The 16,582-nt window shown below is 53.1% G+C and overlaps 1 protein-coding gene across 5 annotated transcripts in view; it reads right to left on the bottom strand.

Annotated features, from left to right (window-relative positions):
* The window catches only part of PRDM11 (PR/SET domain 11), a 93,589-nt gene that overhangs the window by 44,957 nt on the left and 32,050 nt on the right, over positions 1–16,582 (bottom strand). For 4 of the 5 annotated variants that reach the window (XM_077862990.1, XM_077862988.1, XM_077862991.1 and 1 more), the window contains exons 2-4: positions 14,856–14,980; positions 14,378–14,481; positions 13,544–13,806 (exon numbers count right to left, since the gene is read on the bottom strand). In XM_077862990.1, the coding sequence (XP_077719116.1) occupies positions 13,544–13,806; positions 14,378–14,481; positions 14,856–14,974 (486 nt within the window). In that variant the 5' untranslated portion in view covers positions 14,975–14,980. Of the gene's footprint in view, positions 1–13,543; positions 13,807–14,377; positions 14,482–14,855; positions 14,981–15,585; positions 15,921–16,582 lie in introns of those variants that run through there. The other variant, XM_077862989.1, reaches the window with a different exon arrangement.

The following is a 16,582-nucleotide window of genomic DNA, read 5'->3' as shown; positions in this document are numbered from 1 at the left end:
CCTCCTTACCAGCCCCCCGGGAAAGCAGAAATGAGTGGTCTTTTTCCCACTAGTTGTCGGGGTCTCCCTGGCCTCCACCCTGGTGGCCACGGGATTGGGGACGGGGACCTTAATCCACTCTGTAGATTCCACCAGGAGCTATCTGAAAGGCTTCAAGTGGCCATCGAGGTCTCGGCAGAGTCTCCGGCTTCCCTCCAACGCCAGATGACCTCAGTGGCCAGGATGGCCCTCCAGAACCTATGTGCCTGGGACCCGCTCACCGCAGACACGGGCGGAGCCTGCATGTTTCTCAATGAAGGATGCTGTTACTACATCAATGAACAGGTGCAGTGGAGACCAATCTCCACACCCTCGCCAAAGTTCGTGAGTCTCTCCAAAGCTGGTACCACCCCGGCGGTCCAACACCTCAATGGTCGCAGACCCCACTAACCACACGGCTCCTCCCCCTCCCAAGCCCACTCCTAATCATTGGTATACTGTTAACGGTGGCCCCTTGCGTTCTCTGATTCATCCAGGAATGAGTTCGCGAAATGTCTCGGATATCTGTCAACCAACCCCTCCTACACCCCTACTCCTGCCTGTCCACTTCCGAGGGACCCCACGATGCCCCCTACTCAGCAGGAAGTAGCCAGATCTGAACCAACGCCCTATAACAAAATGATCAGAATGTTGGGCCGGCGGGATGGAGGGGGGGGTCGGGAAGCACCAACAAAATGGCAGTAGACCCCCCCACCTTGTGGTCCCCACCTCAGAACTTTCCCATCACCAGCAGACCACCCAAGGAGCCCAAGAACACGTCATCAGGGGGAGCCTGGACCTATGCAGGAAACCTGAACCGCACCTTACCCAGACCCCATATAAGGGCATGGGCAGTTATTGCCCCATCCCGATTGCACCAGGAATATGCCCTAATACCTATCACCCCCTACAGACACACAACCCCTTATTCCTCTCCCTTTAAAAAGCCTGCTTATGCTTCCCTGCGCCCGACTGCCCACTCTCTCCCTCCCCTGCGGGCCGAGGAACCTTGCCCCAGAGCCCGTCCCATTAAAAGCCAGTTTGGGGCAGCCCTGGTGGCTCAGCAGTTAAGTGCCTGCCTTTGGCCCAAAGCATGATCCTGGAGTCCCTGGGATCGAGTCCCATATCGGGCTCCCTGCATGGAGCCTGCTTCTTCCTCTGCCTATGTCTCTGCTTCTCTGTGTGTCTCTCATAAATAAATAAAAATTTTAAAAATAAATGAAAGCCTGTTTCGACCAACTTTTGCCTGGCCTCTCTATTTCATTTCACTACCAATCGGATTAAACCTGACAGGTAGATGCCCAAGAGAAAACATGTCTGTGTGTTGTGCACGGAAACCCATACACACACATTTATAGTAGCATTGTTCCAAGAGCCAAAAGATGGAAACAACACAACTGTCCATCGACAGATGAATGGATGAACAAAATGTGGTGTGCCCAAGTGATGGAATCGAAAGGCCGTTAAAGGAAGGATAATGCTACATACATAGTGATAATGTGGCACAACATGGATGCACCTGCAAGTCATCAAGCTAAGTGGAAGAAGCCAATCACAAAGGGCCACACACTTGTTTCTATGAATTCAATGATCTCCTATCTTATTCATACGAAAGTCCACAACAGGGAAATCTCTAGAGACAGACTAAATCAGTGGTTCCTGAGGGCTGGACCAGGGAGAGGGGAGAGGAAGAGGTGGCGGGACAGCTAAAGATAGAGTTTCTTTTTGAGGCGATGAGTGTCCTACAGCTGATGGTGGCAGTGGCTGCATATAGTGGTAAATATACTAAACACTAAATTACACACTTTATTTATTTTTTAAGATTTTATTTATTTATTCATGAGAGACACAGAGAGAGAGGCAGAGACACAGGCAGGGAGAACCTGCGGGGAGCCAGATGTGGAACTTCATCCCAGGACCCCAGGATCACGACCTGAGCCGAAAGCAGACACTCAACCACTTAGCCACCCAGGCGCCCTAATTATACACTTTAAATGGGTGAATTGTGTGGTATGTAACTGTATCTCAATAAAGTGGTTTTAAGAAATCTGCCAAGGGGCACCTGGGTGGCTCAGTTGGTTCAACATCTGACTCTTGGTTGGGTCATGAGGTCATGATCTCAGGGTCCTGGGATCGAGCCCCACATTAGACTCCAAGCTCAGCAGGGGCTGGGAAGGAGCCTGCTTTGTCTCCCTCTCCCTCTGCCCACCCTCCACTCATGTTCCCTCATTCTCTCAAATAAATGAAATCTTAAAAAAAACCCAAAAAACTCCAAATACTAAGCAGCAGCAATCAGACAAGGAAAGGGAAACCACCTTATACTATCTGCTTGCAAAGCACTCCCTAGACAATTAGAAGTTTCTGTGAGAGTGGGAAGACCAAGGATGTCCTGGGGGCATGCACCTATGGCATTAGAGATTAGGAGCTGGAGCTTTAGTTCTAAATCCTGGCCCCAGGATTAGCTGCATGGCCTTGGACAAGTAACCTGGCTCCCTGAAGCTCCAATTTCCCAATCTGAGCAAGGGGGGAGAAGTACATCCCTCTGAGAGCACCGTTGTGACGATACAGAGTTACAGCACACAAATCCTTGAGCGCCCAATGAACAGCAACTATTTGGTGGCTGTTAGGGTTGTTGCTGCCCTCCAATCCTCACTAGCTTTAGCTGAGGACCCCCTCCCTCAGGGGGCGATTTAAGAGTGCTGAATCGGGTTCCAACAAGGCCCTTCCCAAAGGAATCTTCAAACACCAGAATACCCACATTCCCTATTATTAAAGCCAGGGAGCTCACTGGAAATTAGTGTCTCTCAAACGAGATCCTTGGATATGTTCTCAAGATCCAAAAGCTCGCTCTAGGAATTCTTAATTCAATGTTTTCATTAAAATGAAAAATCCACATGTGGGAATCACTATGAGATTTCTGTCGTGAAGAGTACTATGCTTGTGGCGGGGTTGGCACCTGTAGTAGACTGAATTCGTGGCCCCAGTTCCCACCGCTCTCCATGGGCCTTGGTCATGTGATTCTGCACTAGGCTCTCTCTTACAGGTGGCCTGGACTTCTTTGATTCCCTGACCTTGGCTTCATCTCTGGGACTGTTCTGGCCAATGGGAAGTTAGCACACACCAAGCAAGCAAAGACTGGAAATGTGCTTGCGAGAGTGGGCTTGCCTCTGGGGCCTCTGCCTTCACCCGGAGAAGAGCTTCCCCAGGGAGCCCCTGCTCCTTCAGCCTGGGCCCAGAACAAACGCACATGGAGTAGACCTGGCTCCATGGCAAGGCGACAAGCTCGCCCCATGGGCTGGCGACACAGAGGCCCAGCCTCACCCAGCTAAATCAGACTCCTACGGTCCACCAGCAAACACACCAGACTAACTGAAGAACTGCAGTGTGGCCAGTAGATGCATGAGCAAGAATAAAGGATTGCTGTTCTACACTGTGGGTCAGCCAACTATGGCCTGCAAAGTAAATCCAGCTGCCACCTGTGTTGGATGGCCCATCAGCCAAGAATGTGCGTTTCTTGGTGGTTGAAAATAAACTAAGAGAAGAGTATTTCATTATGTGAAAGGTATATAGAATTCAAATTTCGGTATCCATAAACAGTTTTACTAGAATGCACCACACCTATGACTACTCTCCCACTACCAGGGCAGAACAGAGGAGGACACGTACGATCCACAAAGCCTACAATATTTACTATCTAGCCCTTTACACAAAAAGTGTGCAACCCAGGTTCTCTGCCACTGAATTTGGAGGTAGCCTGCTAGATGGTCACAGCTGACCACAACCAATTATTGTTATCTGCTGCAAGCTGGTGCAAAAAAAAAGCAAACGCAAGCTTAATAAGCACAGGATGCATTCTGGCAAAGAAAAGAGGCAGTTGCACTAAAAGATTCCCCAGTGTCTCAAATAGAGACAAAGAAAATAAAGGTGTCACAAGGCACATGAAAGCACGGGAACACCAAATACCAAAGAATCTGGGTGTCTGTAGTCATCACCATGGTCATCCTAAAAACAACAATTTTGTTCTAAACATCATCAAACACATTACACTGATTTCATTAATTTGAATTACGTTGGTTTGTATCGTTCTGTTCATTTGATATTTGTAAATCTGTCTTGGATAGTTATAGCTATTTAACAGCTCTAAGAAATGTTTCATCTAGATCTATGCTTATACCTTTTCAAATAACATTAACATAAGGTTAATGTAACACTGGGACACCCTCCCTCCCCACCCAATGAACATTAAAAGTCAGCTGACCAACAGGCACAGGAAAAGGTGCTCAACTTCACTAGCCATCAGGGAAATGCAGATCAAAACCATGATGAGATATGCCCTCAGGCCTGTCAGAATGGCTAGCGTCAATGTGCCAAGGGACTACAAGCGCTGGCCAGGATGTGGAGAGAAGGGAGCTCCTGGGCACAGCTTTGGGAATATACATTGGTGCAGCCACCATGGAAAATAGCAGGGAGGATCCTCAAAAACTTAAAAATAGAACTACCATGTGAACCAGCAATTCTACTTTATCAGCACGAAATGAAAACAGTTAATGCGAAAAGTTAACACGCAACCATACGTTCACTGCAACATTACTGACAACAGCCAAGACGTGGAGACAACCCGCGTGTCCCTCGGCAGATAAAGGAATAAACAAGATGTGGTAGAGATACACGACGGAATATTATTCATCCATGAAAAAGAATGAAATCTTGCCACTTACAATAACACACTGAAGAATGGACCTTCAGTGTAGGATGCTAAGTCAAATAAGTCAGACAAAGACAACACTGTACGCTCTCACGTATATGAGGACTCTAAAAAAGCAAAAAGCAAAAAGCTGAACTCATAGACGTGGAGAACAGATTGGTGGTTCCCAGAGGCAGAGGGTAGGGAGTAGGTGAAATGAGCAAAGATGGTCAAAGTAAAATAAGTAAGCCCTGGGGAGGTGACGAACAGCACAACGACTACAGTTATACCCATCTTTTTTGCATTTTTATTATTATTTTTAAAGATTTTATTTACTTATTCAAGAGAGACACAGAGAGAGAGGCAGAGACATAGGCAGAGGGAGAAGCAGGCTCCCTGTAGGGAGCGTGATCCTAGGACCTAGGACCCCGGGATCATGACCTGAGGTGAAGGCAGACACTCAACCACTGAGCCACCAAGTTATATGCATCTCTTAAAAGTCACCTCAATATGACAAAGGTGAGAAACACCACTGCAGCAGAAGTGCTGAGAAGACAAGGAATGGTGAAGGTCAAGTTAGGGGCTCCTTCACTCTGGAAATACTAGGCCACTTCAGAATAGCTCTTCATGCTCTACTTTTATTCCAAAATAAGAGATTTTGAGAATTACAGCCAGTTCCAGCCCAAATTGGTTCACCAGCATATTACATATTTAGGGGGAGTGTTGCCTTGTTTTGTGATTCACAACCAAACAACTAGCATTTGTCAAAGAGTTAAACAAGGCAAACCCATTTAATGCTTCCGATATTAAGAAGAATCTTAGGATTGAGCTGCATATTTTTATTCCTGGAAAAGCCGATATTGAATCGAGAGTGTTTTAAGGGTCCATATATCTTAGAATATGAGAAAAGCAACTTTTTTCTAGCATAATCTTCCACTCTTCTTTCTAAGTATACTCTGTACTTCTGCTATGCCCTATCACCTGCCCACCCCCCACAACAGTACTCGTGCCCCCGGATCCTTGCACATGTTGTGCTCACTGCTCATGATTCTGTGCTCCCTCAGTCCTCAGTGCCTCAGGGCACTCACTGCAACTCATCCCTCAACACCTAGTTCAGGTCTAGAAGCAAGGAGACCCCAGTAACTACGCGCACACTTAGTGCCAGGGATCTTGAGTTCTACACACCATTTCCACTATAACAAATTAGGGCTCCTAGGAGAGATGGCTAGAACATCTTTGTGCACCAGAAAAGTAAGGGAAGTACTAAAATAAGGACAAGAAGCCAGTCTGAATGGGCTCCCGCTGGCCAAATCTAGGACAATTTAAACATCAGAATGAATAATGACAGGAATGGACTAGAACACACTGAAGGGGGAAAAAAAGGATTCAAGAGTCCATACTGACGCTAAAAATAACTTTAAAATGAAGGATGGGGGGAGGAGAAAGTTGAGCATCTTTTTTTTTTTTTTTTTTTGCAGAAGGATGTCACGTAGTAAATATTATAGAACATAAATCATTTTAAACCGTGAATAATCATTGATGATGCAGGCAAGAATCATCAACAGTTGCTAAAACCACTGGGTTAAAGATAAGACAAACTGACTTCACATGCTTCCTGCAACCTACGGGGAGAGAGACACAACATTCTTCAGGCCAAAACTCTACAAGCTGAATCTATCATAAGGAAACCATCAGGCGAACCTAAACTGTGCAACATTCTGCCAACAGCTATCCAGGACTTCTCCAAGTGTCAATATCCTGAAAGAGAAAGAACAACGCAGGCCAACTGTTCTAGGAAAAAGGAGACTAATGACACATGACAATTCAATGCAGTCTGTGATGCTTGAGTGGGTCCTGGATCGGGGGGCAGACTACAAAGGCCACACGCCACCAGGAAAATCTGAATACGGATTGCAGTTGAGACACTGTCGTGTCTATGGTTTAATTTCCTGCATATACTAATTCTATTGTGGTGACACAGGACAGGGGTCAGCAAACTACTGCCTGCAGTTCAAATGCAGCCCCCATCTGCTTTTACACAGCTGTGAGAGAAGGGTGGTTCTTGCATTTTTTTTAATGATCAAGGAAAAGCTTTTTCATATTAATTTCATTTCTATGACTTTTCGGGTGAAATGTAGATGAAATTCGAATTTCCTTTGAACTTATGGGGCACTCACATTTGGCATTCATAAATAAAGTTTTATTAGAAGGACACCTGTGTGGCTCAGTGGTGGAGCGTCTGCCTTTGGCTCAGGTCATGATCCTGGAGCCCCGGGATCGAGTCCCACATTAGGCTCCCTGCATGGAGCCTGCTTCTCCCTCTGCCTGCGTCTCTACCTCTCTCTGTGTCTCTCATGAATAAATAAGTAAAAATATTTTTTAAAAATAAAGTTTTATGGGAACACAGCCACACTCATGCATTCGTGTACCGTCTCCGGCTGCTTTCATCCTGCGACGGCAGAGTTGTGTAGTGATGATGGAGAGTGCACGGCCCCGCAAGCCTGATGTCCTAGGCTTTGAGATAACCAGGTTTGAGATAACTGTATCTCAAACAGCTCAGAAAACAAAACAAAACAAAACAGAATGTGTGTACGCATGCATGTGCCTGTAGGTATCTATAGAGATTCAAACAATTGCTATAAAATGTTAGCAGTGGGAGAATGAGATGCAGGGTGTATGGGTGTTTATTACACTCTTCTTACAACTTTTCTAAGGGGTCTGAAAACCTCAAAATAAAGAGTTAATGGGAATTAGCAAACAAGCATGGAAAACATCTGCTCATTCTCTCTCTCACGTGCGCACACACACACACACACACACACACGCACACTAGCCAACCTCTCTCTAAATGTCCTTTCTTTTCTTCCTGGAGAAGCCCATTATTCTTCCCTTCTCTGAGCTCTCCCAAACTTGGTGACACCTGCCTTTTCCCGCTGACATCTCATGGGCATTGCAACTGTCTGCTCACGCTTCCATCTATCCCAGTCACTCAGGGGTTTTTTTCAGACTCTGTTTGGGAGGCTGTGTCACGAGCTTTTGCATGTCCAATTTCAAGCTTCAAAATAAACCTCCATTTTACCATGGGACTTGAAACGGAAAATACATTCAAGTACCATTTCCCCTCGGTTTCCCCCCAGAACGGTAGGAGGCTAGCAGGCGGAAGGGCTGATGGACTATAGGTGAACAAAGCCACACACACCCCTGCCCCCCCCCCGCCGCAGCACCCTCTTTCTAAGGACCCCTAGGGAAATCTCCTGTTCAGTACCAGTACCCAGAAGGGCAGACCTTCCCAGGAGTTAACTGGGGACTCTTCATGATATCAACAGAAGGCCCAGATAGCTGATTGGGCTTGCCTATATCCCAGTGGCTGCAAGATTTGGACCCCACATAACTAAAAGTGCACATGCAGGTCATTGTGGCGTACATTTTTAGCCTCATTCTTGGCTCCGCCCTTGCTTTTCTTTCTTCTGTCTCTCCCAGTTTTAATATGCTATGGTGTTCTATTTTATGCATCCTGCTAGGCTACCCTAAATCCCTTCTGGAACAAGACTGAGCCCCAAGGGAGAAATGTAGACACCCTCTGCTGGCGTCCCCTTTTTTCTGCCTGTTACCAAACCAGTCAGCTGCATGCACTCCCAAACACCTCGGGTCAGCAGCACCGTCTCTAGCTGCTGGGGTCTGAGGGCAGCCTGGCAACCCTGGCTATGATTTGTGGAATTTATCATTTCCAATGAGAGGAAAAAGCAGAGGAAGGTGGCATTTCTGTTCTAAGCAGCCAGAAGTGAGGGCAAAACCCCTGCAGAAGAGGCCAGGCTGTGGAGAGATGCGAAGTGGAAATGGTCACTGGGTCCATCTAAATGCAGGCCCTGGCCCCACACCACACTGGGCACCATGGGACCAGCCTTCTTCTAGGTTGAGGGGAGATGGAGAGGGAACCAGTGCTGGGCAGGAAGGATAAGGACAACAAAGCCAAAGGCCAGCAGACAGGAATAGACGAGATAAGTAAGGAAGGTGGAGAAGGACCAGGAGACAGAATGGGAGGAGTGGGTTCTGGAGTCCAGACTGCTGGGTTGGAACCTCTGCTCAGCTACTTGCTAGCTGTTCAGCTTTGTGCAGAATGACTTTCCTCTCCAGGCCTCAGTTTTCTCAGCCGTACAGTGGGTAAAATAACAGAATAATAGCTACTTCACGGGGGCATCATCAGGACCAAATGAGATTGTGCTGTCAAGTGCTGAGCACAGACCTGAAGCACTGTCTGTGCTCAAGAAACATGAACAGGTATGCTTCTTACTGGCCCCAGCATTATTTCTACTGGAGCAGTGTGTACACATGAGCAGTTGTGGAAGGAAATGTGTTGTGCTGGACGAAGGCCAGAGCTTGTGAAGGCAAGCAGAGGTCAAGAAAGGACATCGAGTATTGGTTTGGGACAGGATTTGACAAATGAATGCAGTTTGTTTGGGATGTGATGCTTCTAGCTCCTGGTCCAAAATCAGTGTGTGGTTCACCACCACCCTCCTTCCCACCTCCCTCCGTTCAACCAACCCATCACTTGAGCCAGCAGAGCTGTACCTCATTCCTGTTTTTCCGCAACTGAAACCCTGACTGAGGACACACACACACACACACACACACAGAGGCCCTGCTTTTTTGAGCCATTCTGCACATCTGTTCTCTCCCGGCCTTCAACGCCTCTCACCTCTCTGGTTCACAAAGGTGAAAGCCTCCACATGGTCCCTTGACCTCCAGCCACTCCCTCCCTGCCCTCATCCACATGTCACAGCCCCCAGCTCCAAGGCCCTAGGAAGAAACCTCCAAGGGAGCAACACTGCTGGCCACTGGTCCCTGAACTGCAGGCCACGCCCACTCTCGACTGGTAGAGCTGGTCTGTGAGCAGGCTGCAAACTCTGGGGCTTCCTCTTTCCCCTTTTCTCCAGACCCCGGACCCAGGCCAGGCTGCAAACCTGGGGAAGCTGCCTGCTTTCGAGATCCCAAGCTTGCTGAGCTGGGCTGTCACAAATTGTAGATTCTTGGGGCGGGGGTCCCTTCCTGGGCATAGGCCTAGATTTTCACCTCTGCTGAACTTCTACCCATCCTTCCAGACTCATCTCTAATCTGCTCAGTCAAAATCCATTCCCCTTATCCCTGGCCCTACAGCCTTCTGCAGGACTACAACCACAAGACAAGACAGCAGCACTCTGCCTCCGTATTACTAGGTTGGGAAAAGGCCTCCTGTCCTCCCATCCTTAAAGCTCAGCAGCGTGGAGAGGCGCTATCTTCACAGTCTACGCTGTGTCAGCCATGGGAGCTGGGGTGGCAGACTGAACCTCTTCGGTCCCAGGTGTCCTCTCCTGAACCAGAAGGGGATCGACCCTCGCCTACAGGACTGTCGGAGGAGGAATGTGGCACATAGCTGGCATATAATCATTGCTCGCCGGCAGCCAGACTTTTAAAAACAAGCCAGGCACCATTGCTGGCTCCTTCCCCTCACCTCCCACTCACACCTCAATCCCAGGCAGCAAAGCTTCCATCACAGAACTGCCTGTGGCCAGGACACAGAGATCCGTGCGCTGCTCCAGCCCCGCAGCTGTCTTCCCGCTTCTCTGCAAACCTGTCCCCACCGCCCGCCCCCTCCCAGGGTCTCAGCCGCATCCGTTGACATGCTTCATGCTCCCTACACGGAGGCCTCTGTCCTTGGCTGCCCCACACGCACCAGTGTGCCCCTGGACAGGCCACCTGGGCGTCTCACATATCCCACCTGAACTCAGCTTCGGCGCTCCCCTGGTTCAGGCCAGCTCTCTCCACGCATGTTAGCAGCCGCCCCCCGCCCCAGACACGGAAGCCCACTGCGTGCATTTCCCATCGCTTAACAAATGGCCACAATACGGTGGCTTCAAACATGGCACGTTTATTATCTCACAGTTCCGGGGGTCAGAAGTCCTCAGATCAAGGTGTCGGAAGGGCTGAGTTCCTCCTGGAGGCTTGAGGGAAGAAGATTCTACTTCCTTGCCTTCTAGAGGATTCTAGAGGCTGCCTGCATTCCTCGGCTCCTGGCTTCTTCTTCTATCTTCAAGGCCAGCGGGATAACATCTTCCAATCTGTTCTGATTCTTACTCTTTTGCCTCCCTCTTATAAAAATGCTTGTAATTCTATGCCCCCCCCATAATCCAAGATAATACCCCTATCTCAAGAGCCTTAATTTAATTATCTCTGGAAAGTCTCTTTTGCTGTCTAAGTGGACATGCACACAGGATCCAGGGATCGGGACATGGCCATCCTCTGGGGAAGGCGGGGACATAATTAGACCTACTACACTACCCTCCCTCCATCTGCTCCAGGCCTCTAGGATGTCCCTCCAGTGATAGGAAAAATGCTGACCCATCTCCCTCCTGTATGCAATGTTTTCACCTGAACCTTCTTGATAATAGAACAACTCGTCCACCAAGCCTCATCTCTACTCGATATGCAACTGGTTCTCTTAGTAGGACCCTCCCACCAGGTTTTTCAAGGTTTGTTTGTCCCTCTTTTAACAAAGCTCCCTGCCCCTGCATCTGCCTGCAGCCATCTCCTCCCAACTCCTGTCTCTCCTCCACTGGTCTTACTACCTCTGATCAAACCTCTTAAGAAGTGGCTCCACTGGTCACCTGGGTTCTAACAAGGTTCCCATCAGAGGGCTTCTCCACCACAGCACCATCAACCACTGAGGCCAGATCATTCTTTGTTGTAGGAGGCCAGCCTGTGCATTATGAAAGGTTTAGCAGAACCCCTGGCCTCTACTTTCTAGATGCCAGTAGCATATTCCCCGTCCCAAGTCGTGATGGCCAAAACATCTCCAGACATTACCAAATGCCCAGAGTGAGGGGAGCAGGGAGCAAACCGCCCCGGGTTAAGAACCACTGTCTGACAGTAACAGTTCTTGCTAAATAAAGTGGCTAGTGACCTCCCCAGCACTAAACCCAAGGGACGCTTTTGAGGCCTTCTCTTGCCTGTTTCCCAGCAGAATCCGACACCATTGGCCATTCTGCATTTCTCATCTCTTGGGCTGCTCTTCCTGTCGCCCCTGCAGGATCACACTCCCCTGCTGGACCCGCACATCACTGAAGTTCCTCAACGCTCACCGTAGACCCTCTCCACCTCTCGTTCACCTATTCTCCCTGTGGGCTGCCCTCTGCATCTCTAACCCCACTGACCCCTATGCACAGGTGACTCCGGAAGTGACATCTCTAAACCTCCTTTCCAAGCACCGTACCCATGTAGCTCACCGCCTAGTTAACATAGCCACTGGGTACCTTGCCGTCAGTCCAAAACCAGAATGGAGATCTGGACCTCCACCCAGGTCCTGCCCTGCATTCCATTTCTCAGAGATGCCTTCCTGACCTGCTGAGAGCGGAACTCTGAAGGACTTGTCCTGGCCAATTCCCACACCCTTACTTAGGCCAATCAATCTATTTCCAAGTCAATCTCGCCTATCTCTGAAACAGGTCACAAACTAGTTCACCTGTCTCCGTGTTGCCACCCCACCCTAGTTCAAACCTCCACCATCACCGATGTAGAAAATAACCTCTAACTTAGCTGTAGGCATCCATTCTCAACCAATGTCCCCACCCCCGATCTGTTCTCCAGGCTACAGCCAAAGTCACCATTTCGAAACATAAATGAAACTTCTCAGTGTTCTTAAAGAGCAAAAGTCCCAGTTTGGTCTACTGGGCCCTATACATCCAAGCTTCTGTCTCACCTCCCCCCCCCCCCCGCAGCCCCTGGATTTGCTGTACTTCAGGCACAATGATCTTCTTCTAGTTGTGCAAACATGCCATCTTCTCTCCTGACACAGGGCCTTTGCACATGCTGTTCTGGCCATCTGGTGGGAATTCTCTGCCTCTCGGGCTCATTGCTAGTGCCACACCAGACCTGTTGGAGTTTCTCTTGCTCAGCTGTTCTGTATGCACATAGCATTTTTCTGTCTCCCTTCCCATAACTGCTACTCATTCCTCAAGTCTCAGGCTGAAGGGAATCCTGCCCAAACCCCTCAACGACAACAATAATAATAGCAGATATTCACTGCAAGCTTCCTGAAAGCAGGCATAGTTCTAAGAGCTTCATAATGTTAACCCATTTCATCTCCACCATCACCTGTGATTATCCTGTTACAGAACAGGCACAAAGAGGTTAAATGACTCATCCAAGGTCACGTTTGACAGTAAATAGCAAAGTCACCTGACATAATGAACTTGGCTCCAGGCCCCAGGTCCCTGAGCACCATGAACACCACCGTCTCCCTCTGCTCCTAGAATGTCCTGTCTTCCCCCTTCCGTAGTAATGATCACATGTGCACGTACCTGTCCAGTGCCTGTTCTCCCCACCAGACTGTCCACTCCCTGAACATGAAGGGCCATGTTTCCTCTGGCGCCCAGCCTAGCACCTGGCATCACTGCTTTGTGGCCCCCAGACCCAAGTCACCCACTCCAGAGGAGGGCTTGGGTAAACCCCTCGTAAATGCCACAACATTTTGTGGGGCCCACCAGACGTACACACATGAACATTCACGGGGAAGTCACCCTGCACTCTGCCTGGCTGGCGGGCCATGGGCTCCCTCGAGCCCCGTCACTGGTTCTGCTGACTACGGCCAGATGGGCTCCTCAGCGCGGCTCTCAGCCACCCAGGGTGGCAAGCACTCAGCCAGGGCAAGGGGAGAGCAACATCCATCATCCCCACATCCTGGAGGGATGGCAGGAAAGCTCTTGGGCCAGGCTGGGCCAGCGTATGGCTCCCCCTGCTGGTTTCCTTCTAGGCTCGCTCCTTAGCACCCTCTCCCACGGCACAGTGGCACAGCCCGGGGACACTCACCAGCCAGGAGAAGAAGCCAGCTGATTTGTCCTGGGTGGAGATCTGCCCCTCATAGGGGCCGAAGATGTGGCCCTTGGGGATGACCTCATTTATGCATCGCACGTCATTCTCCCCACTGGCTTCCTTGACCACCTCCATGCCCTGCGGGATGGTGAGGGCAGCCCTGTCTGGGATGCCCACGGGCACTGGCGTGTCGGACACAAACACTGGGGGACCGTGGTTCGGGCACTCATCCACAAAGTACTCCTGGCAGGACTCGCAGACTGAAGGGATGGAAAGAGCGAAAGAGCCTCAGTTGCGGCAGGGAGGCAGGACGCCCACGGCGGAGGCGAGGGGCTGCAGGGAAGCCCACCCTGAGGACGGCAGAGGGCAGTGAGAAGCACACTGCGTGGGATCGGCTCCACCCCAGCCAGCCTCAGGCCCCTGAGTCTTCCGTGGTAATAACCCATGACCCTCCCTGGGGCCTCCAAGGACATGCCTGCCAATGCGAAGGAAGCCAGTAGCTGCCTTTGTTTTAAGTATAAAGCACAACTTTGGAGTCAGACGGATTTGGGTTTGAACTGCAACCGTGTGCATCTGTGGGCTGGGGGACCCGAGGCAAGGTTCTGAACCTCACCAAGCCCCAGTGTCCTCACCTGGAAAATGGGACCAATAAAAGCCACCTCGGTGGCTCACGGTGAGGATTCACAGAAGCCTGGCCCTGCGTCTGCTACATAACGGGCGAGTACCTATCATTACTATGGTGGCTGCAAGTTCCCTAAGCAGAGATGGGGCGCGGGGTGGGTGTAGGGTGAGGGGAGGAGAAACCCAGGCACAGCCCCAAGCTCCACTTACACCAGAAGTCCACTTGCTGGAAGCTTTTGGGCATGATGAGCTCACGCTTCCCCTTCAGTTTCTTGGGCTCCACTTCCATGGTTGAGGGGTCTGGTCTCCTAGAGCTGGCCAGGCCAGGGGCCGGTAAAGAAAGCAAAGAAGCCATCAGAGAGTGGCAGGCTGGTGGGCAGAGGAGCCGTGGACCAGGCCAGGAGGCCACGGGGATGCGGGGTGGGCGGAGGAGTCCCAGCCAGGCTGCCCGTTCAGTGCTGGGGATAGTGAAGGAGTTCTGAGACCTGGGCCTAGGCCTTCGAGGGCCGCGGTGTGGATTCTTCTAGCCTTCTAGAGCCTGCGTTCACATCTGCTCCCAGAAGCTGCCCAGAGAAAGTTAAGGAAGGTGGGCCAGGAGTGGGAACTCCCCCCGCCCGGGGGGCGTCCACCCCACCCAGCCTGGAGACTCCCCATTTTTCCCTCTCCTGTCCCCACATAAGGGCCTCACCAGGGCTGGCCATACTCCTGGTCTCGGAGTGGTGAGTAGACCTCGGTCTTCACCACGGTCACCATATCCCCCACGGCCGCCTTGGTCTGCGCCAGGCACTCCTTCATGTTCTCAGTCATTCTGTCCTGGGGACGCGAAGGCGGATGGCGCAGGAAGAGGATCAAAGAGACAGGGGAAGAAGGGTGAGTGTCAGAGAGGGCAAGCGGGGGTCCCGTGGAGTCTGGTTACCCTCCCTGCCATCCCCAGAGGAAGCGCTTGAGAACACAGACAACAAAAACAGCTGTAGCCCAGCCAAGAGGAAATGCCATTTCTATCCCGGGCTGGTCCTAGGGAAGACTGGAGCCACCAGCCCCCTGGGGTCAGAGGCCGCCGGGGGGCAGCTCAGGCCAGGGGGCAGGCCTTAGGGTAGCACAGCCAGGGACCCCAGGACTAAAGGGCAAGGGTACCAGGAGTCCACAGGAGCCTCGGCCCCAAAGTCTGCAACTGGGAGCAGGGGAGGGACCCACTCAAGCCCAGCTGGGGCCAAGAGGGGGGCTGGCAGATGAAACGGGGCCGCAGAGGCGGCGGCGCAGCCCCTCACCCCGAGGCTGCCAGGGAATGCGGCCAGGCCCGCTTTGCCAGCTCAGAGCAGGTACAGGCGGGGCCTGGGGGTCCCCGCGGGCCGGGGCCGCCCCGACTCCCAGCCCCACCCGCTCCCCGCTCTCCGGGGCAGTCTCCCCAGCCCGCTTACCGCCCTCCTCCACCACCGCGCCGGGCTTCAGCCCCTCCCTCGGCACCCCGGGGTCCTCATGCCAAGCCCGGGGACACTCTTCGGGCCAGGGCGGCGCGCGGCTCGGGCCGGGACCGCGCTCGCGGCCCGGGACTGGGCGAGCAGCGTGTGTGACTCACTACCCGGGGCCCCGCTGGCCACACCCCTGCTCCTCGGCTAATCAGCCCCCTGCTCCCCACCGGGGCCCCAAAGCCGGCGGCGGCTGGGAGGGGTGCGGGGAAACACGACGGCCTGCCCCCTCCGCCGAGCCCGCGGGGCCGGGGGCGCGCCGAGGGGGCGGGGGCGGCCCGAGTCGCCCCGCCCCGGGCCCCGCGCCCCGCGCCCCGCGCCGCCCGCACCCCGGCCCCGGCCCCGGCCCCGGCCCCCGCCCCGCCCCGTCCCGCCCGCGTGTCCGGCGGGGAAAGTGTGAGGCCGCGCGGCGGGGCGCGGGGCGCGGGGGCCGGGCAGGGCGCGGGGCGCGGGGCGCGGGGGCCGGGGCGCGGGCAGGGCGCGGGCCGCCCTCCGTCTCACCAACCTTCCCGGCGGGGAGCTCCCTGCCCTGCCCGCCCGGCCCTGCCCAGCGCCGCCCCCCGCCCGCCAGGCCCGGCATTCCTTGCGGGGGCATGTGGCTTCTTGCCGGCCCCGGGGGCACGCAGTTGGCTGGCGGCCGGGAGGGGGGCGCGCGGGGAGCGGGAGCGGGAGCGGGAGCGGGCGCCGGGAGGGGCGGCGGCCAGGGGCCCGCCCGGCGGGAGTCCAGCCCCCCGCGGGCCGGGGCCGGGGCCGGGGCCGGGGCCGGGCCGGGGGGCGCCGCGGGGGCCGGGGCGGGGGGTGGGGGCCGGGCGGGTCGGCGGCGAGCGCGGGCGGCCCCCCGCGCGCCCTCCCTGCGGCCGCCGCGGACTCGGCGTGGCTGCGGCGCGGCCTGCGGGCCACCGGGCACTCGGCTCCCTGCCGCCGCGCCCGCCCCCCGCCGCCCCGTCCC

Source organism: Canis aureus, chromosome 21, assembly GCF_053574225.1.
Source record: "Canis aureus isolate CA01 chromosome 21, VMU_Caureus_v.1.0, whole genome shotgun sequence".
Lineage (NCBI taxonomy): Eukaryota > Metazoa > Chordata > Mammalia > Carnivora > Canidae > Canis > Canis aureus.
The sequence above is the reverse complement of the archived record's forward strand: the minus strand, read 5'-3'. Positions and strand labels throughout refer to the sequence as shown.